The 23698-nt window shown below is 37.4% G+C and overlaps 1 protein-coding gene across 12 annotated transcripts in view; it reads left to right on the forward strand.

Moving 5' to 3' along the window:
- Window positions 1-23698, forward strand: part of NFIA (nuclear factor I A) — a 562979-nt gene that overhangs the window by 506363 nt on the left and 32918 nt on the right. For 8 of the 12 annotated variants that reach the window (XM_074334805.2, XM_074334804.2, XM_074334808.2 and 5 more), the window contains 2 exons: window positions 2033-2198; window positions 19341-19432. In XM_074334805.2, the coding sequence (XP_074190906.1) occupies window positions 2033-2198; window positions 19341-19432 (258 nt within the window). The remainder of the gene's footprint in view (window positions 1-2032; window positions 2199-19340; window positions 19433-23698) is intronic. The other 4 variants (XM_074334806.2, XM_019731173.3, XM_074334811.2 and 1 more) reach the window with 1 other exon arrangement.

Genomic DNA, 23698 nt, shown 5'->3' on the forward strand with positions numbered 1-23698 from the left:
AGTTAACCAAATAGAAAGACCAAATAATTTTAAATAATGATTTGAGGTAGTAGGGAGAGGCAGGGGGATGAGGGGCCACAGATGTTTCAGATCAACTAAGTTGATATTTTTAAAAAATACAGTCTTCTAACACTTTAGATCAAGTTGACCAGTACTTGAACTCAAGATGCTAGAAGTACAGTTTATTATGGTTTGTTATTTCTGCAAGTAGTTATCTTTCCCACTTATCTTTGTATAAAGCTGAACAGTATTCAATAGTTTCAAATGAATGTTTTTATTTTTTCTCAAATAAACCAAACAATCTCTATTTGAAATAATATTCCAAATGTTAAAGTAATTTTTAAAAATCACAAATTTTATTTCAATATAGAACTGAATGTTTACAATGGAGAGCTGTATCCCAAGGCCGATAATAGTAATGATGAATAACAAATAGTGACTAGCAGAAAGCCAAACGGGATTTTCCTTTTCCCCTAATAACTGCACATGAAGCCACAGGTTACCTATAATTATTATCACCTAATTTAGAATCTCACATCACACGGCCCTATCACTGATTTTCTTCCCTTGCAGAAATACCTGATTCTGCATATCTGAGACAGAACAGGCAGCTTTGACTAATGTCTGGTGATGTGTTAGCAGATACATTTCTGTCTAGACAACAAATCAATATGGTGCCTTTTTTCTTTTTTGCTTGTGTATTCATTTGCTTGGCTTATTCTAAAGAGTTCACTTATGGACTTTTAGCCCACTCAGAAATAACACACAGGCAAGTTTGTTGGCAAGAAAGCACCACATTCTGATGGTCAGACGAGATAGTCTTTGAGGAACAACACTAAATATATAAGTGAATGTTGATGAGGAAGTGAGACTGCCTCTGCAGAATTATTAAACTTAAACTTAAAAGCCTGGGATAACAGCATCTCCTTCAACTGAAGTTTGATTTGGGACTATAGCCTAAATAGGAGCTGTTATTGTTGATTGAATAGTGTCAGTGGAGTCTGGCGTCAGGCCACTTGGGAAACCATGAAAAAGCTGAAGTGGTCACCAGGCTCAAGATCAAGCATGTGACTTTTAAATTTCTAACTTTTTTTTAATAGTCTTGACACCATCCTCTATAACTGTCAAATGCCCAATTTTGCATTTTGATCACAATTTTACAGGGTTTCAGTCAGTTCTCTTCATGGGACCATTTTGAAAAACTTGAAAATAAAATGGATTTTATTGTTTTCTTCAGAGGGAAACTTTCTTTTGTTAAAGAGCTGTTATTTGGTTGTTTTAACATCGGGCAGCCAAATAAATATGATTCTTCTGGCATATGCTTATATAATTTAAATCAAAATTAGAAGTGATATTTTTTCTTAGCAGAATTTTGACAGCTGAATTCTAAAGTTTCTGTGTCCGGTGTTATACAATATGTGTAAGAAATTTTTTTATGTTCACTTAACATATTTATTAAATGTTATATAATAGCAACTTTGAGGAGTGAAAATAAAATATTTTTTTATCTCAAAAGCATATTTAGAGAACTTCATTATATCTATATAAATAGACATGATGGAATAATTCTGCAATCTATAAAGCACATATATTAGGTTGGTGCAAAAGTAACTGCAGTTTAAAAGGTTAAAAATAATTGCAAAAACCTCAGTTACTTTTGCACCAACCTAATATTAAATAAATACTTAGTAATCATGAGAATGATGAAGGTAGCAGTTAATACAGAATTGAAACATTTCGAGCAAAAGCTAGCAGGTCATTTTGTACAACCAGATGCCAAGAAGGTCAATGTAATTCAAAAGAAGCTTAGGATGCATTGCGCATGTGTGCCTAAGACTGTATTTTGTGGAATGCTTTAAAAACAACCCAGCAATTCTTCATCCATATGCTCTAATGGAAGAATTCTAACAGCGAGAATACATAGTAATTTGCATAAAAGGTACCTAAGGAATCTTTTGTTTTCAGAAGAAACTAATGGTTCGTGTCTGTTTCTTCCTTTTCTTGTGCATTTTGTTTTGTTCCCCTCTTGCAGCCCAACGGGAGTAGCCAAGGCAAAGTGCACAACCCATTCCTTCCCACCCCCATGTTGCCACCGCCGCCGCCACCACCGATGGCCAGGCCTGTGCCTCTGCCGGTGCCAGACACAAAGCCTCCGACCACTTCAACAGAAGGAGGTGCAGCCTCCCCCACCTCACCAAGTAAGTATGGCTGAGACCAGGCGCCGGTCACTGATGCAGCTCTAGGCACTAGAATCCACACCCAACCTTGGTCCCTCACTGCACAGGCTTTAGTGATAGGCACGGATCCCCAGTGATGGTTGCAGCATGAGTTTGCAGAGCCAAGCCCAGATCCAACTGAGCACCACCCTCAGGTACTACTAACTACACCAGATGTGGAAATGACTGGGTGTTTGGGTATATAAAATACTGTAACTATATGCCCAGGACTGAAATCTAGTTATAAACGATTAAATTTTGCATATTATTTGAGTGGCTTTGAATGCTGCCCTTATGATCATCAAATAGCATCTATTTGTATGAATTTTTACTAGCAAAAAGTTCTTCATGCTTCCGTAGAGCCCTGCTTTCCAATAACTTATAGTCCAAGAGAAATGCACTTGATGAGTATAAAGGTTATACATCTCCTACATCAATTAGAAAAAAAAGAGTTTAAGTCAATATTACGATTCAAAGATGTGTGCATTGAACATTCACCAAGAGTCTGGCAGAAGTGATCTGATGAGCTAGTAGCCATGGCAGCTGCATGGCTAGGCTTGGCAGGGGGAGTAGATAAAAGGTAGAATTGGATGGAAAGAGAAGAGAGTGCTTGGCTCTTCTCTGATTGGTCTGGGAATATGTGATCAGACAATATCGGATTTCAGAACTTTTTTTGGATGATGGGAATCATTATTTGATGAATTAGAGGGAGCACAGGTTTCCCGATATTTACTGATATTTTAGAGATGACAAGGGGATAGAAACAGCTCAAACACACAAAATTGGTTTTTATTAGTACCTGGGACAATGACAAAAAGCATGATGGCTCGAGGCAGAGTTCCCAGGTGAAGGATGGACTAGCTAACGACACACCAAAGGGTGTGGTGATAGGCACCTTCCTAAAGCTTTACAGAGGGATCAGAGTGTAAGAAAAGATATGAGCTGTGACAGTGATCCTAAGGAGAGAAGATCTTTAAGGAGGTCTTCAAAGGAAGTGAGACTGGATGCAAGGAGTCTACTGAGGGAAAGATTAGAGTAGACCACAAAAGAAATGTAAGATCAAGAACTTGAGCAGCAATTGTAGAAGTTGAATGGAGGGAAGCTCGAGAAGTGGTGTTTTGTAGACATAAGCTTTGGGAATAGATAGCCAGGTAGATGAGTACAGTGGAGGATGATTCCAGGCTTCTCAGGTTTATTACTTTTGGTGTTGGGGACATAATGGTATTGAGTGCAGGAGGGAAAGGGCCAAAGAGGGAAAATGAGCCTCAGTTGACACTGTGTTCATTGGATTTAATTCTGGGGACACTGAATCCAAAATATCTAGAGTCCCTTGTGGACATGTGTCTGAGGGTGAGCTTTGGGTTCTCTAGTATTTATTCATTTTGATAGTACATGCAGAAGTGAATGGCATCGTGCATGGATTCTGGTTTTATAGCAGAAAAACTGAGGATCCAGGAACAATTCTGGGGAGACTTAACTTTTCTTGGTAAGAGGTGGCTCAACACTTTTCAACAAAGGAGAAAACCTGAGTGTCCAATGACATAGGAAGCAAGGCTTGGTCTACAGATCTTGGAAGCTCAGCTTAGAAAAGAAGCTTCTGTGAAGCAGAAGCTCATAGGTGTGTCCTGCTTATTGTGTATTCGTGTAACATCTTCAAACAAGTCAGAGAAATAACCATCCCCACACTCTATTAAAAATCTAGTCACTGGGGATATTGGCTGACAGACTGGCAGCCACTTGCTTATTGTGCCCTGTACATGCCTCTTTCTACTACTTTTCTGTTCATCTTCTCCCTATCTGTACAGACAATGACACAGTTCTTTGAAATCCTCGTAGTAATATTCTACCTATTCTATGTAAGCATATCCTCACCTCCATGACCAATTCAATATTTTATGCATTCATCGTGTGTTTTCCAGCAATGGGGATGGGGCTTTTCTGAGTCACTGTGCAACAGTTGGAAATACCATGTGCAGTTATTGAAGTCCAAAGGATAGGGGCTCAAATCCCCACCTTTCAAATCATTAGTTTCTCCTTGAATCACAGTTTTCTCATCTGTATGTGGGTAATAATACCTACCTGGCAGGGTTGTGTGAAATCAGCCATGATAAGCACCACCACCAAATAAATTGGAGCACTGTACTATCTGCCAAAACTTTTACCTAGTGGAAGGCTCCATGCTGGGGTAATGATGAGATATGTTTTGAAGACATGTAGAAGCTACTCAGCACCTTACTCAGGTTGATGCCTTTGAGTTCATACTTCCAGACTCCACTCCATGGATTGAATCAAATGCCTTGTATAAGAAGATACCTATCATCCTCCGTGCCCAGCCGCAAACATTCTTTCAACGTTATGGGAAGAAGTATGGAGGGGGTCTTGGCAGATCCAGCTCATATGGTTGCATATTTATTAGAACAGTGTTTACAGATTTTCGGGAAAAGCAGCATATCAAGAGAGAGAGGCCCAAAGTTTGATATAGGTAATTTGATACTTTTTAAATCTTAGGATTCTAGGACTGTAGACAAAACAGAATGTTCTGCTGATGGTATAGAAAGGTTTTTATCATCATGAGTTTTATCCCTTAGTTTCTGGGTGTTTCTAGGGTTTGCTGAATTCACAGTAATATGTTGTTTCACAGCAACATATCGTCTTACCATCTTGTCCTTTATTAATAAGATAGTGATAGTCTGGGAATCTGTCATTTATGGCATAGGAGAAGCCTCTCAAATTAAAAATCTCAAAGCCCACTGGTCCACATTGCAAAGAAATTTAAAGACCCCCACAAAATATCCTCTTCCATGCCCTGATTTCTGAACCAATTGATAAAACACAAGAAAGTATCAGACAGAAGACGAGACTATAACCTCTACTAGCAGAGAATTTAGTTTATAACTATGGGCAAATGTGCTTCCTAATACTGAAACCCCGAATTACACAGACAAATCTGCCTAGTCTCTGGCAGTGCTGGGCCACCGCAGGAGTCTGCCCTCCCGTGTAGAGCTGATGGCATGGAGGTCCAGATGGCTATGTATCTCTCTAAGAGAAAGAAGTGAGGAAGGGGTGGGACGAGTTACATCCAGTTTCTACTTCCAATCTCTACAATAAGTGAGGGCGTGGAGAGGGGCCATGAGTGTGTAGAAGGGAACAAATAGCGGGGGTGACGTACCCCCCACCTCCTCCCTTAACATGCAATTTTGATGATTACCTCTCTTCATTCATTTATTCAGCCTTCATATATTGAGCACTTGTCATGCGCCAAGGGCTGTGTTAACTGCTTGGGATACAGAGCTGATTAATCCCAGGTTAAGGGAATCTGGGCTTTATAGAGAGAGACAGCTGGTAAATGGGTCGTTTACATGACCAGCGCTGGGACAAAGGCCTGCGTGGCTGCTACAGGAGGGAGTTTGGCCCAGGTATAGGGCTTGAGGTAAAGATTTCTTTCGGAAGGGGTGACTGCTAAGCCCTTTCGTAGGGGTAACATTCTGGTGTCTTAAGTCTGAGAGAGAAGGTAGGACTTCTTCAGAAACCAGCTTATAGGTTGGGGGTATGTCTAAAATTGCATTACTAAGGGATAAAAATATAGTTTTATAAATTATGTGCTTTCTTAGAAATTAAAACTACAGGATGGTTGGATCCTGCTTATCTTTCTCAGTTTATGAGAGCTCAACTTGAGCAAGAAGAAACATCATGACAGGGTATTAAGTACAGATGTTCAACATCCCAACAGTATGTCCGAAATTGATTTTCACATAAAAAGAGTTTAAAAATAAAAATAGGAAATCATGCCCAGGGTCTGCTGTATTAGCAACTTTTCTGGGCCTTAACTCCCTTGTCTGTTAATGGGAATAACACTAAGTGCTCTGCCCACTCTCCCGGGCAGATTGTCAGGATGAACTCGGGTGACAGACGTGCTGTGCTGTAGACAGTTAAAAGTCCAAGGCGTCATTTTAATATCCTCTTATAATGAAATACAAATGGATTGCAGCCTAAAGCAGAGTGTATTTTTAAACTAATCAGTTGCTTCTGGCACCAATACTCAACTTTGCAGCCGTGGCCAGAAAGACAGGGGTAGGGCAGATTTGGGGGGGAAAATTGCCTATGAAAAAATACATTTTAATGGGGAAAAAATTCTTACCAATGCCCTAAAAAAACACACAGAGGAGTAAAGGTGGAGATAACAGTCCTGCTCTCTCTCAAGGAGAGCTTTTATGTTGCTGATTTGTTAGGAGAAAGGTCGGTATACTACGCCAGATCTCTTCAGGCTATCATGACAAATAGAAGGGGTGACCTGCAAGAGGCATTCACAACGGACGTGGTCTATTCCCACTGATAAACTACCTTTGTGGGTTTAGGTGCCCAGTGAGAGAATATCACTTCTTTCATTCATTCAATAAATAGTTATTGGCCAACAACTGTGTGCCAAGCAGTGTTCTAGGTGCTAGATTCAGCAGGAAGTGAAAGAGATAAAAATTCCTGATCTTTATGAAGCTTTTATTTTAGAGAGGAAAGAAAGACAATAAACGAATTGTAAGTATACTAGATAGGAATGATGTAAGATGGTGGTATGTAAATCCTACACAGGAAAGCGAAGCAGAGGGGTAGAGAATAGTGGGGAGAGGGTACAACTACCATTAGGATGGTCGGAAAAAAGCCTGTCTAAGAAGGGGAAATTTGAACAAAGACGTGAACAGAAGTGAGAGGGTGAGCCATGAGACGGTAGGGGGAAGCACTTTCCAAGCAGAAGGAACAGTCAGTAGAGCCAGGCATATTTGAGGAAGAGGCCATAGGTCTGTGTGGCGAGAACAGAATGAAAGTAAGAGGAGGTGAGGTCAGACAAGTAAAGTGGATGAGTTTGGAAGCTTGGAGGGCAAGTAATGTAGATTCTTATAGGCCATTGGAAGGACTTTGGCATTTGTTCTTAGTGAGATGGGGAGCAGAGGGGTGATACTACCTAGGTTTTAACAGACACGCTTTGAATGCTTTGTTGAAAATAAATTGCAGGGGCCAAGAAGTGAAGCAGGGAGACCAGTTAAGAGGCCATTGCTGTAGTTGTTTTTAATCAGTAAATAAAAATAGTGTCTTCTACATGCCAGCCACTATTCCAGGCACAAGTGAACAAAATAGACGATCCTCTTCCCTTGTGGAGCTTACAATCTTGAGGGAGGGGACAAACAATGATTGTAAGTAAATGAGTACGTTAGGGGCCAGTAAATACAGTGGAGAAAACTAAACAGGAAGGAGGTATCATACTATCGCAATAATGCAGGCAAGGGTTGCTCGTGACCTGCACGCACGTGAGGGCAGTAGGTGGGTCAGAAATATTTGAAAGGTAGAGCTGATAGGATTTACTGACACAGTAGATGTGGGCTGAGAAACAAAAACAAAACACCTAGAGAAATCAGCAAGAACTACTAGATTTTTGATCTGAGCACCTGGAAGGATGGAGGTACCATGAACTGAAATGGGAAAACTGCAGGAAGAGCAGTTCTGGGAGAGCAATGGGGATCAGAAGTTTGGTTTGTCCACGTTTGAGGTGCCTATTAGGTTTCTTACTGGGGAGACTAATTATAGTTGCAGCTCTTTGCACTTTACTGACTTTTTCCACATGCATTATCTCATTAATTGGGAAGGGACTTCTTTTCAAACATGTAAGAGTCCTGAGGACAACATCTCAAGAGAAGGAGAATTCTCTTATTACGTCTGGGCCTATTTGGGGTAGGAGCATTCAAAATGCGCTGTTCTTTTTCTTAATTGTGTTATAAGACCCAATTTTTACATAATAGTTTGGCACCAAGATCACACTGTAAAAATGGACTTTTCCAGAAAAGAAATTAAAGATTGGCATCATAGCCTAGAATTATAATGGAAAGAAAAAACACTTTTGAATTGTGATGGAAGATAAAGCATGCATATTTTCCTGTTTTAAATCGATTAGGAACACAAAAACTCAGTTTAAAAATGCATAAAAACTCATAAACATCTTTGTCCATGCCTTCTTAGCCATGAACTTTTGAATTTTGAAACTAGAATTTTATTAAAATAGAAGCATATAATAACAAGTTTCCTTTTTTGTTTATTTTTATATCACTGACGAATGTTGTATATATTCATTATATGAATGAATATGAACCTGTTAACCATGAATATAACAATAAGCTATGACTGGGATGGAAATTTTCTAGTATAATAATTAACATATGTTCAATACTTTTTGGTTAGCAAAGCTCTTTACATACATACATTCTCTCGTTTTGGTTTCCTAAGACTCCTGTGAGGTCAGGATTTTACAGACAAGGAAACTGAGATTAGAAAGTGGAGGTTACTTTCCCAAGATTGTACTTCCTGGTAGCGTAGTCGGGACTCTAACGTAGACCTTCCTGTGCTCTTTCTACTACCTCATTCTGTAACTAAACCAATTACAAACCAATGTGACACAACTTCTGGTTACCTGGGAGCCCCAGCTGCTTGCTCATGTCTGAAATTTGTAATAACAACAAATTATTGAGCTTTTACTATATATTAGGCACTTTATAAAAGATGTTTTTGTATGTAGTTTGTTTTAATCCTCGCAATAATCCCATGAAATACTTTAAAAAGTAAATACCCTAATTGAGAAAAGACCAGGCAGAGAGAGTTCATTTTCTCAAGGTCACTCAGGCAGGTGTAGCATCATGATTCACACTCAGCCACCTTGAATCTGTACTTCATACCTTTGGCCATAGCATCCTATGAGTATCTTTGCTTTAGCCCAAAGCCTCCATATGTTAGCAGTGAAAACTCTATGGAAAAAAATGGAGGAAGATGTTGGTGGCCATATATACTCTAGTATGAATTTGATTCTGTTGCTGAGAGTAACTCTTATTATCAGGGACAGGGAGAGAGCAGGAGATTTGTAGGGAGGTAAAACAGTAACAGCAAAAAGGCAATAAATAGGAGATGTTGATAAAGGCAGATTTCCTGTATCCTCCAGGGCTCTCCAGAGCTTGGGCTGTTGGACTATAAGTTGGTTCAGCCTCTTCAGAGGACAGTTTAGTTTTTCATATATATATATATGGCCATGCATGTAGTTGGACATGTAACCAAAGAGGTACCTCAAGTATTCATTGCAACATTGATTATAAGAAAAGGTTGGTAATACCTAAATATCCACCACTATGATATATATTAGGAACCTTTTAAAAATAAAGAGACAGGTCTATATGAATTTATGGAATAATCTTTGTGTTATATTAAGTCAGCAAAAGAAGAGTGCTAAGAAGTGTGTATAGAATGCTACCATAGAATGGGAGGTATATATACACACTTCATTGTGTGTTGAAAGACAAAAACTGGTTTGTTGGGGGATTCCTCTTTGGTACCTTATCCACTGAGAATGAAAGATATTACTGAGTTTTAAATCCCCTTAGTATACCAACTATAATGATGTCTTTATTTTTTAAAATATTTGTCTAATGATCTTCTTCATACCTCAATCACTATAGTGACCAAAACTCACACATGGTGGGGAAAGGTCCATAAAAATTCCATAAAATCATTGGCAATTTTTGTACATCAAACTTATAATTATACTAACCTGAACTTTGGGTGTGATAGCAAAAATGAGTGCTGTTTCTAGTGAAGTATAATAAATATACGTTTTCCCTCAAAGATAACCTGGAATTTAGTAGAGGTTAGCATGTTCATTCTCAGTAGCTATTATTTGGTCACAAGTTCTGCTTTAGAAGCTCACTGAATACAAATGTACACATACTATCTTAAATCATAATATTTTTTTCAAGACCACTGACTTAGAGGAGGAAAATCATAATTTTTTATAAATAATTTTTGCAGAGTATTTCTACTTTCTATACAATCCAAATTTTTAATGTTTAAATTTACACAAGAAAAAGAATTATTGAAAATCAGTCACTTTGATAGATATTTTCATATGCATTCCTTTAGTTGCATTTGATTGTTACTATAAATCTGCAAAATTGGAATTCTTTGCCCTCTTTTAAAAAAAGAGGAAACTGAGACTAAACCAGGATTCAAACTCAGGTCTGTTGGATTCCAAAGCCCAGTGCTTTCTATGCTACCAGGACACGTACTATGTTTCAAAATATAATATCACATACTTTCCCTCTGAAAATCCTAAGACACTCCATAAAGAATATATATATATATATATATATATATATATATATATATATATACATACACACACACACACACACATATATATGTATATGTACATACATACATATACATATACATACATATTCAAAGACTAGCAACTCCTGGTATCATTGAATTAGATGAAAAACAGAGGAACAAGAGCAGGAAAAAAAGAGTGAGAGATGAACATTGTAAAAGAGTGACAAAAGAACAGACAATGAATGATTACATTTATTAGGGTATCATAACCCATTCAAGTCTTGTTTTTGTCTCAGTTTTGTACATTTTCAGATGACGGATGAGTATTAAGATTTTCTTTATAAAAGTATTTTATGGCAGTGTAGAAAACTTAAAAAATACAGAAAAGTATAAAAAAGAAAGTTACATTTTCTTATGATCAAGTACCAACAGCTTTTTGGTCTAATTTCCCCCCATTTTTTTAGTGCATGTTTATGTGTGTATTTGTGTATGTATATATACACACACATGTATAAGATGATGGTGACCTATTTTGTATACTATTTTCTTTTTTTAATTTTTTAACATTTTTTAATTACTGTTGACAATTGTATACTATTTTCTTAATTAGTATTTTTACACCTTTTCTTATTTCAGAAAAAAGTTAGGAAATGTGATTTTAAATAATTTTTACTTCTTTGCCTACTATGGGACATTAACTATTGTCCCAACATATGGAATATGTTCCAACATATCATTGACTATATACTCCTGTCCGCAACTTCCATACATTTATTAGGAGAGAGTTCTAGAATTGGAATTACTAGTACAAATAGTATAAATAGTCCTTTTGATACACATTACCAAATTGCTTTTTAGAAAGCAGTTTACACCATTACAAATTACTTATGAGTCTGATCATAACATTAATCTTTGATAGGTTTGAGTATTATTATTTTTTTGTTGTTGGAAGATAGATATCTCAGGGCGTAATAAGCTTAATCAGATTTTGGAATCAGTAATCCTTCATTGGATGATTTTAGCATTTGTCTTCAGTTGTTTTAATATAAAGTACAGTGGAATTCTGGGGATTTCCCATCTTATTGGCTAAGCTTCTCCTTAGGGATCACTCTCTGGATTGCTCCTATGGAGAGGGTAGCCCATTAGACATTCACAGAGAGGTGAAGCGTTAGTTAAAGGGCTAGAAGTATTGGAGTAAATAATATTTATTATGCTGGACTCTTTATATAGAGAGGCTCGAAGAGGTTAACTGGCTTACCAAGATCACATTTCTAGTAAGAGATTCAATCCAGAATTTTCTGGTTCTAAAATGTATTGTGTACCTTGCACCACTGCAAAAATAAAAGTATTATTTGGGGTTTTCAGGTTCCGTTTATGTTTATTATAATTAAGACTAAAAAGTACTAGAAAATATTTAAAAGTCACCCATAAAACTCTTCAGAGATAATCATTTTCTGTGTATATTTCCAGTCATCTTTTGTGCATATTTTAAACATAATTAATCAGTATAGATGTGTGTGCATATATGTATGTATATACGTGTATAGAGTTTTGTAATCTGATTTCATTTATTTCATTTTATAAACATGTGATGATGTCATTATTATTTTTTAATGTTTTTAAAGGCTACAAAATTTTCCAACATATGGATAAAGCATTAACTTATAACTTGGTTCTATTTTGTCGTTCTTGTAAGTAATGCTGTAATGAACATCTTAAAGCATAAATTTCATCTGTACTTCTAAGTATTTGTTGAGGACAAATTCTCAGAAGTAGGTTTCCAGAGTTACACTGCCTTTTGAGAGGCTGCAGAAGCCTTTCAGGAAGGAACGATCTAATACATTGATCTTAATTTCTTTTGTGAGGAAACCGTAGCTGAAGCCAGGGTTTGTTTTTGTAGCTATTTAATGTAACTTTCACCTGTGCCTACCTATATACGTTGTTGCTTCTGATCAATAAATATATTCTGTCAGTTGAACAACACACAGCATACACAGACAAATAAATGACAATTACAGGGTTTGGATTAGCCATCAGAAATAAATTTAAATGAGTTGAAATAAGGCTGTGTCCTTACCTTTTAAAAATATTATGAAAGAGAACCAGTTTACAGGTTGCCCTGATCTTTTCTCTCTGTGTGCATACATGACTTGTCTTATACCTTCCTTTCTGCACATTTTACCCCAAATCATGACGTTGCTTGAACGCTTACCTCCCTATGAGGATCCTTAATATAAGTACAAATACCAGCAGAGCAAGGCCATCTAACTAAATTGATTATTTTCATGAATTTTTATGAACTATTGGCACATTAGACATGTCATGCAAATTGTTGCCATACACGTTAAGTAATGCTAATATATTAAAGTTAGAATTCATTAGCTTTGCAGGAAGAAAGCTAGTGGGTATGTTGTTCTGTAATAATTTACTAGTGATAAGTAGGCTTTTATTTCATGCCCTGAGGGCTGTGTCTTTTTGTTGCTAACTTGTTTGTAGAGACAAAAGATTTGTGGAGATAATAGAATGAAGTAACTGACTGCACAGATGTGATCAAAATAATGGAAATGCAGTGTGGTTATCTCCTTAGATTTTAAACATCTGGGTGAACATTGTAATATCCATTCGATCATGTGGGAATTTCTAACTCTCTGAATACTGGATCATGTGTAAGCAAAGACTATCCATGTTTCCTTGGCTATATAATGATATTAATAATGCCAACTCAGGCCCTGTGAACTTGTCGATACCAATAGATTTCTTTGAAGGAAAAACACTCCAGTATCTTCGATCATTTCTTTTGTGACCTTGCAAGAAATAGTGCTGTTCAAATTCCTAAATGAGTTCACCTATAGTGGGTTTCATTTAGAAATTAACCAATCTATTTTTTAATAGTTTCTCCTTTATTTTTTAGAAATGAAAGTTTTCTCACAAAGCTTTTTAAAAAAACAAAAACGGGATAGTACAGTTAAGAAAAGATTCTAGAAACTATTTCCATTAGGTATTTAGTCATCTCACTGTTTCAGATTGCAACTGAATGCTTCCTCATGCATTTTTCCTTTACTGTCAAGTGTCGCTGGTAAACACTGAATAAAATTGCAATTTGAATACACAGGGATCTGTTCAAGTCTGCATTCCTAAACTTGTTTTGATTACTTATGTCCAATAACTAGCACATTCCTGGGCAGGTAGTGGAATCACAGTAAGTCTATTTGAATGAAATTGAATTTTTGACTACTTGTTTTCAGAGGGAAATTCCCCACATGTGAATATGTGTGAATTTCTGAAAACAAGGGAACCTGTGAAGTGCATATTGATATCTGAGATATGAAGGAAAGGTTTTAGAGTGTTCAGGATGTCTAGTTGCCTTAAGGGTGTTTAGAATGAAAATTTGGTGCCTTTGTTTATTTTATAAGTTATTTCTTCCTCTTAAAAGAAAAATAAATTCAATATACTTTTTCTCCTCCATTTTCAAACATTCAGGTCTCTGATCCTTAAATTTTTATCTTCCCTTACTGTGTGGCAAAATGTAGTCTGCAATGTCTCATCTTTTCTCCCTTCCCTCTGCAATTGATGCCTCCAATTCCTAACTCTCTGTTCCTTTGCTTGTGACCCCTAATCTATCTGAACTTGTCAACCAACACATCTTTTACAGCCTGTCTCAAAAATCATCTCCATCTCCTCTGTAAAGCTTTTTCTGTCCTCATCTCTTCATTCCTCATTAGACTAACATTTTGAGGAAAACTGTGTGTCTTACTCACCTTTGTATCTTCCACAATGCTCACTAGAGCGCCTGGCACAGACTAAGTGTGTGTGTGTGTGTGTGAGAGAGAGAGAGAGAGAGAGAGAGAGAGAGAGAGAGAGAGAGAGAGAGAGAGAGAGAGAGAGAAATGAATGTGAATATATTAAAATATTTCTCTCTGATTTCCTCCAGAGGTTAGACTTGGTGGAGTTTAAGGGGATGGTGAAAAGGATATTCATTCCTTTCATATAGTTGGAGTCTCTGATGAAACAGAACATAAATCTTCTCTTCAAACTTCATGTCAGTTTGTAGACCAGATAGCCAGGGTTTAGGGGACTTCATTGCTTCTGTGTCTGGAAGTAAATTCAGAACCCCGAAGTTCACCAGGCCTCCTCAGTTTTCATCTCTGCTGAGATGCCTCACTGCACCATTTCCCTGCTAGTCGCTGCGGAGGAGCTGCCATCACTCAGCTCCTCTCAGGCAGTTCAGCACCCTTCGCAGGTGAACTGGCCACTCCGCCTCCTGTAGGCGTCCTGTGGGTCCTGGAGGAGGCTTCGTCCACGGAGCAGCTCTCCTTTCACATTCACGCTCTACACAGAAACCTCTATAAATGTTTGCCCTTTTCTGCCTTTCAGTGAATACATATGTTTCAGTGGTTGTTTAATTTGAACTAGACCTTAAATCTGTCTGCCTACTATCAAAAAAGTGATGCAGACTTACATTTTCTACTTTGTCAGATTTGAGTGATTTTATTGGTATGGTTTTTATCTTAAAGAAACCTCGACTGACATTGGTACAGATATTTTAACCTCTTAATATCTTTTTCTTCAGTCATGTTTTCCCCAAAACAGGAAAATTCAAAGCATCTTTATTCAGAACAGTTTGACTACTTTCTTAACACTATAATCAGTTATGATTGTTGGGTGAAGGCTAGGTATTACGGGCTCACAACTGATTCATGTGGAAATATCACGATTCTTTTATCCAGACACATCCCTAGTTCCTTCTTAGCCAAAAAAGGAAAAACAAAACATAACCCGACACCCTGGGAACAACAAAAGCTGCAATTCTGTTTTGCTTCCAGGCAGGCAGTTACATCCACTTCTGAGGACACAGAGGCTAAGCGTTCCCCGGGAACACCTTTATGGTGGTTAAGAGCAGTGTTAATACCGTGATTCCCCGAAAATAAGCCCTACCCCCAAAATAAGCCCCAGTTAAGATCATCAGCCAGATGGACGCATTTAGTACGTGATGACTATGTTCCAGAAGAAGATGACATGACTGTATTTAAAGAAATGTAGATTGTTATACATGAAAAAATAAGACATTCCCTGAAAATACGCCCTAATGTGTCTTTTGGAGCAAAAATTAATATAAGACCCGGTCTTATTTTTGGGGAAATGCGGTTTAAGACCTGGTCTTATTTTCAGGGAAACATGGTAGTTGATCTCTGCCTCTCTCCATGCCCACCCTACAATCCCACTAGAGACAGATTAGATTCTAGCACCTTTAGAGGCCCTGTAAAACTACTGCTTAGGAAAAAAGAACTTTTCTTGAACCATTCCCCCAGCTGATCATGCTGACCAGAACGTACACTGCCTATGTGAAGGATTATTGAATCGGTAATGCACATGATAAGTGGGTAACACTTAACACAGGAAAGAATGGGGTTTTCTGCACGTGGACCAAATTCTGGTTTGGGACTTTGATACTTACCATTGTGGTTAAGGCCAAACTAAGACTCTTGGATTATGTAAAGAAATACATTAGAAGGAGGGAAAATATGACCCAATTAGTGCAAATGAAAGCTGGTGGAAGCTTCTCATTGGAGTATTCTTCTATAATGTAAGGAAAATGGTCCATGGCGATATTGGTCATGTAGGTAAAATGGCTGCTGAAAAAAGCAAACACTTTGTTTCAGAAGCAGCCAAATAATCAGTAATTTGATTTTTAAAAGTCACATTTGCCACAAGGATTTCTATGATGAGATTATATAAGCAAATTGATTTCCCTGTTGACTTTATCAGGAAATCATCAAATGCCCCTGAATCTTCCCTCCAGAATCCTGAAAAATCCCTACAATAATCTTCCCAGAAAATTGTTTTCTGGAATTCATGATTTCCTGAAGCCCTTCCTGCAGCATGTGATTATTGCTGTTATAAATAAGGCAAGAATTATAATTAGGAAAGATATGAATGTGATATAATAGCATAGTAAACACAGTTGTATATAATTAATTACCACATTGCCCCCTTTACTTGATTTTATATTCATGTTGCAAGCTCTTAACTATGCATGTATAATTGATTCACTATGGTATATGTGGTTGTTTTAATAAAAAGTTTCAATTGAAGTTTTTATTCAACAGTATAACTCCCTTATTCCACTGTTTCTTTGGGAAAATCAAATTCAACTTATGTCATATCATTTCTGGAACCACATCCTGTATAGATGAACGCTCTGTCTATTGTAGTTGCAATAATGGAAGATGAGTCAGAATTTCTTTCTTCCTTCCCTTGTTTTTCCTGTGTCCTTGATTTTTTCCAGAAACTAGCTTTCTATAGAATAAACTTCCCTGGGCACCATTTGTTCCATTTGATGACTTGGGTACTCCGGGGTTCACAGATTTTTGTAGTTGTAATATCCTTTTTTTTTTAAATGCAAACACACTACTGCCTGTCTCATCATTTAAAAACCAGAATAAATTTTGGAGCAGATTTAGTAGCCTCCGATCACATTAAACGCCCTCTGGGATGTTTTGAAGCCAAGACTGAAAGATTTGTCTTATGCTTAAAGAAGGGGAAATATCCAATTTTTAGCTTTATAGTAATTTTGAATAGCTAAAATTATTGTATGCTAAACCTTCTTTTAAATGCCAAAATTTAGGTCAGACAAAAATAGAGCATGGGTTGTAATACAAATCTTTCCAGATTTAGTAAACTTACTAGTGGTCAGTGGAGAACTATCTTCACACACACACACACAAAATACATGCATCCTGGGATCAATCAGCATGCTTATTTCTGATTAGTGCAAGTAAACTAGTGGAAGCTTCTCATAGGAATGTTCTTCAATGATGTTAAGAAAATGGCCCGTGGTGATATTGCTTGTGTGGGTAAAATGGGCACAGAAAAAAAGCAAACAGTGTGGTAAAATGTCATAGGAAATCCTGCTACTTGTCTGCAACGACCAGAGCAAGCGTGTGCGCACAGCTCTACTAGGACCATCAAACCAGGACTCACATTTCAGCTTCTGCCATCAACCACTTAGTCTTAATACCTTAGCATCTCTTGACGCCTTTTTGTTCCTTCTTAACTTGCCTATCTGTTCACATGTAAAAGCACACTTTTCCCCCCCTAACCACTAACAGGTAATAGGTTATTTCATCTACTAGCTTCCTGCTTATCTCTCACTTTGTCTTTGTGTCCTAGGAAAAAGTAAATTCACTACCAGGTATTTATAGACCGTCATTTTCAATATAAAACTTTCTGTTGAGACTTATTAAAGTGTCAAAGCAATAGACTGAATGAAGCAATTAGTAAAGATTATTTTACTGAGATTTTGAAAAATTGTATTTCCATTGTAACAGCTATAAATGATGTCAGAGGGATAGTAGATGGGGTGGGGGCGTATCATTTTGCAAGGGGTGTAAATGTCTATTACGTTGCTTTGTATACCTGAAACTAACAAAAATAAATAAAATTCCCCCATACCATTGAGCGAGAGGCACACACAGAATGGCTAAATGCAGAAGTATTTCTCAGATCTGTTCAAGTTAGTCTGACATAGGATGGGCCAGGGAAGAAATCAGTAGGTTCATATTGCTGGACGCTACAACACATCGTACTTTTAGATGCCTTTATATGAAGAGGTTACTGGACAAATCTTTCTAAAACCAATACTACCACAACAAACATTGTTGAAAAATAGACATCCGAGGACCCTCACGTTCATCCTCTGTTCAGCGCTGGTTTAACACAGCCATACCACGTGACAGTCACAGATCTGAGCAGGTGACGTAGCTCTTCCCTAAGGTGACCAACAGGCCTGGGGCCACACTGGTGGAAATTTTGTCTACAGATGTGTTTCATAAGGGAAATAAGAAGACTGAGCAGTTTTCAGTAAAACAGAAAATCAAAGTAAGAGAAGCTGGTGATGTCAATAGGGAAAAACAAATCTGGGAAAGGAATTTTCTATCAGTCCCTCAATTACCTGTGTTGTTAAAGTGGCAAATCCTTTTCATCTTTTAGGTCACATGTGTCTAGGTTTAGTCCGAAAAACTTAGAGGCATTTTACAAGTATTCTTAAGAAATTTGAAATTAAGCAAGAGCCTGTCTAAAAATTTTAGTACAAAGAGTGAATAAATCCTTGGAGTCTGTGGTAAAGAAGTGAATTGTACCAAAAACCAAAATGTACATTTGGATGTATGAGCCAATGAAACACCTAAGCCACCGGTATTTTTCACACTAAAGTAGAGTGAAGCTCCTAAATATAAATACAAAACTACAGCAACAAAATTTCTGTGAGCTATGAAAATGACAGAAGCCTGAAGTATGATACCTGATATTCCAGTGTAATACCTTGGTTTATAAGGGGTCTTGAAGTTTGTGCCTGAAAGCAAAGGTTCTAGGCTGGGAAAGCTACAAATGTTAATGTTTTAAGCACATTTTGTGCATCATAAAGATTCTAGACACTCTCCCGGGCCTATAAAGACAGATTGTTCTAAATGGTTTTCCACTTCCTCTCTAGAGAGCCCTTTAATTCCTTCTGTAAAGACTCCTCTTCGATATTTAGTGATAGAGGCACAGGAACGTTTCATGATTTTTTGGAGTGGAATAGCGTGAAAAGCATGGTTGTAAATGAACTGCTTTACTCCCCTTTCTACCTAATTTCTTTCCCCCTATGCTTTATAAACTAGGATATCTCTTTCTGACCCAAGAGCTCGTGTTTAACTCAGAAATTATACTTTGCAAATGTCCTGCATGTTCTAATTTGTATGATATAAGGAGAAAAGAGCTTGTCTGAGCACCAATTGACATCATTTGATTCCCACAGAGTTTGAAAGCCAACACCCCTTCCCTTTTTGACTGTCTAAAATGCCCTTGCTAGCCAGATCCCTTTGCTAGCTACAGTGTTTGCACATTTCCTTGTTAATCAGCTGCGTAGGCTCGGAGACTGTGTGTTTTGGTGTTGTTTGTGTGTGCAATCTCGTGCTGCTTCCTGAACGCATGTGTCCCTTCCCTTCACAGCCTACTCGACACCCAGCACCTCCCCCGCAAACCGATTCGTCAGTGTTGGACCACGGGATCCAAGCTTTGTAAATATCCCTCAACAGACACAGGTGGGCCGCTCTCATCTTTTCTGTATGTGGTGCAGCTTGTTTTATTTATCAGGTGCATTATAACTTGTCTTTCGGCACAACAGGCTGCATTTTCCAGTCCCCTGTTCGGTCCCCTTTCCTCCCGACCCCACCCGACCCCCGCCCTTCAGCCACATTTCCATATGTTCTCAGAAATTGTGGAAAACGTTGCCTGCAATTTTTGCTGCTTGTATTGAGGGGGTAGAAGAGGAGGGTTTCTGGGCCAGAACTGCTTTTGCTATGGCAAGAAATATTTTGCCGTGCTAGATAGTGCGTGTCTCTCCTCTTCTAGGAATCCGTGTCTCTCTACATGCAAGGAGACAGAAGTAGGCCCCTACTGAAACTGGAATATAAGCTCTGGCTGCCAGCGACATCAGAGTGCATGCTGGCAATGGGGGAACCAGCCACTTCTCTGTATTCATTATAGAGTCTCCAGGAACCTGGCAAACTTTCTAAAAGAAAGGGTTTATGAGCCCTATTAAGTTGCTGGTGTTGGTGCAGAAAAAGGAGATGTTTGTTACTGGCTATGCTGGTACTGGGGGGCAAGGTGCAATGGGGTGGGAGGCGGGGATGGATGTGAACATAATGTTATATTGTGAGGTAGGTGATTGAGAAAAGAGTATGCCAGTCTATCTAGAGCTTGATTTTTCAATAGATAGTTGTATTTTGTGCTAGCATCGGTTAAAGAGAAGAAATCTCTTTTAAAAGTTTTGAAATGGCTGCTGTTTATTGAAAGAAACAATGAAAAACTTTTGTAGTTCAAAGGTCGTGGATGTAGAGATATTAAGAGGTTTGTGAAATAGAATTAGATTCAAGTTTTGAAAGAAACTCCTCTCTGATTTCCTAATTAGAATGTGGCCATATATTATCATAATTGACATAAAGAAAATATTTTCTCTGTGAGGTTGTCAGCCTAGTAGTTGAAAAAAATTCTCCAAGGTATTTTGTGCATATGCCTGGGTGTATAATCTCCAGATGCCAGAGTTATAACTACCCATCTTTGTTTGTAAGACTATGACCAGGAGCCTATGAACGAGCTAGATTTGCCTTCCTGGGTCCATTTGCTCTCTCTGTAAAGGGTTTTAGTTTATTGCTGTGTCAACGGCATGGGTTAAACTGCATTGCATCTGAAGCCTTCCTTACACTGCAGCAGGGTCACAGAAAGTACAGCTCAGAGGAGGCAGCTGGGAGGAGAGGGGGAGCAAAGAAGGGAGGGAGAAAGTTAACTCTTGAATTTCCCACTTCTGCTCTTTCTTCTGAAACGGGCCTGTACGTGGTGTCTGGGATTAACATCTCCTATTCAGTACCTCCCATAAAATTGTTCAAGTCTATTGCTTATTTTCCCATACCTTCAAATACTTAACTGGTAAATTTAAAGCTGAATAATTACCTCCAATGCATTAAACTAGAAGAACATTTCATTTTGTACTTTGGGCTCACATGTTCAAGTTCAATGGGAGGGGAAAGCTGGGGACAGTGGCTCTAATATTGGATGATTTCTTTTCTCAAAGCCCCAGGGTGCTCAGGTTACTGCATCAAAAACCTCAAAAATGCAGTTTGGAAATGTCCTGTTTGTGTTTTACATAGTATTTTTTATATAAGCTGTGGTTCACAGCACTCAAATTGTACCCTGTGTTCCATTCAATATGTTTCTCTATAATCAAAACGTGTTATATTCCAATATGGCTTTGTTTCACAAATGCCTTATTTAACCCATAAGCTGGGTCTTCATGATGTTGACCACAAAAATTCAATTCTTAAAAATCCAGATTTTCCACACATCTGGATGAATGATGTCATATAGACCCAATATTGGCATCTGGAACTGAATTTTTTGGTTTCCATTAAATATTTGGCATCATAGGGACAAGAGCATAAATGTTTTTTATCACAGTGACACCTGCTACATTTGGCTTGAAAAAAGACATCCCCCGTTGTCTTATGAGAAGCTATGCTAATGGAGTTGTCATTTTTTCATATATATATACCATGTTTCCCCGAAAATAAGACCTAGCTGGACCATCAGCTCTAATGCATCTTTTGGAGCAAAAATTAATATAAGACCTGGTGTATATTATATGATATTATATTATATTATATTTTATATTATATTATATTATATTATATTATATTATATTATTTTATATTATGTTAAAGACCCTGTCTTACATTGCAGTAAAATAAGACTGGGTGTTATGTTAATTCTTGCTCCAAAAGACGCATTAGAACTGATGGTCCAGCTAGGTCTTATATTCAGGGAAACACGGTGTATATATGTATATTACATATATAATATATATTATATTTATATATTTTTAAATATATATATTTTATATATATTATATATGTGTATATGTATACATATATGTATATATAATATGTATATATGTGTATATATACATCTGTATGTATATATACACACACGCATATATATATGTATATATGGAGAGAGGGAGAGAGAAAAATTATGTGCTCAAAATATTTTAATTTTAAGGTGTATATATTAACTCTTTAAAAAGAAGGAACCACTTTCTGGAACTACTTAAAGTGTTAGACATATATAGATAATAAGAATAATAATATGCTTTTTTAAAAAACTCCTTTTTGAGAACATGTTAGTTCAGAAAAGGGATTTTTTTTAATAGGAATTTTTTAAGATATAATTTGAACATGGCCTGTAGATTAGTAATTTGTTAATAAGCAAGCTTGCATTTTTTTCTATATTGATGATTTTGTTAATAAGGCATGGAATTTTTATTAATTGAATTATAGGAAAATTTTCTGGGAAAACAAAATTTTGCTTTCTACCTTTGAAGAAGTAAAAATTGAAGAGCCACCCAAGCAGATACTTGAACTCTGTGAATGCAAAGGAGATACCTTATGCATAAATTCAGAAACAAATGTAAAATAAAGGCCCTCCCTTTCTCCCAAAGACTGGTTCTCAATGGAAATCTCTTCAACTGTGTGAAGCATCAAACTATAAAAGGTGGCTTAGATATGGTCTCTGTTTCTTCAAGCAAATAGAACTTGAACTAATGCATAGACATCTTAAGTAGGCAGTTTTCAGTTTATCATAAGACTTTTCTTTAAAAAAGAGTTCATTGATTATATATAGCCTCTGTTCATACAGCATTTTTATGTACTAAGTACCGTAGGTAAATTATCCAACTACCCTTTACAGCCACCCAACAAGGCAGATATAATTTTCTCCACCTTATAGATGTGGAAACAGACCTAAAGAGATTATTGATTTTCTCAAGGCCATACGTTGGTAAGGTGTGGAGCAAGAATCCGTCTTCGTTCAGTCTAACTCCAAAGCCTATGCTCTCTACCTACTGTACAGTAGTGCTGCATGAGCTCATGGGCATCTTGCCCTGCGGATATTGAGAGACTGATGCTCAACTCTCAGGAATACTCTTGGCATATTCCCTGCTTCTAAATCTGAGATTGTATTAGAACCTAATCATTAGTATATATATACCCAAAAGAATTGAATGCAAGGTCTCAAAGATATATTAGCACACCCATGTTCTTTGCAGCACTATTCACAATATCCGTTAGGTAGAAGCAATCCAAATGTCCATCGATAAATAAATGGATAAAATGTGGTATATAGATTTCACTGTGTATCTACCATTTCAGTGTGGTATAATACATATTATTCAGCCTTAAAAAGGAAGGAAATTCTACAACATGCGACAATATGGATGAACCTTGAGGACATTATGCTAAGTGAAATAAGCGAGTCACAAAGGGACAAATGCTGTATGATTCCACTTAGGTGAGGTACCTCGAGTTGTCAAATTCGTAGAAACAGAAAGTAAAATAGTGGTTGCAAGTGGCTGGGGAAAGGACAGAATGGAGGGTTACTGTTTAATGGTGCAGGGATTCAGTATTGCAAGATGAAAGAGTTCTGGAGATGGATGGTGGTGATGGTTGCACAGCATTGCAAACGTACTGAGTACCACTAAACTGTACACTTAAAAATAGTTAAGATGGTAAATTTTAAAAATGTAATCATTAGATAAATTCTAACAGCCCTTTCACCGCTTAACAGTCTACAATTCTGCAAAACAGCCAAGAAAAGTGGACTGTTTATCACTAAAACCCACTGTAATTGTGTGCTGACCCCTCTGAGATCATTGTCATGCCCAGCACATAGTGGGTAGTCAGCATTTATTGGGTGAATCTAGATTGGTTGAATCTTATGAAGCATAAGGAAGTTTAAAAATAAGGAATTTTCCTTAT

The sequence above is a fragment of the Rhinolophus sinicus genome, chromosome 14 (assembly GCF_057876585.1).
Source record: "Rhinolophus sinicus isolate RSI-liver-muscle chromosome 14, RSI-T2T, whole genome shotgun sequence".
Classification (NCBI taxonomy): domain Eukaryota; kingdom Metazoa; phylum Chordata; class Mammalia; order Chiroptera; family Rhinolophidae; genus Rhinolophus; species Rhinolophus sinicus.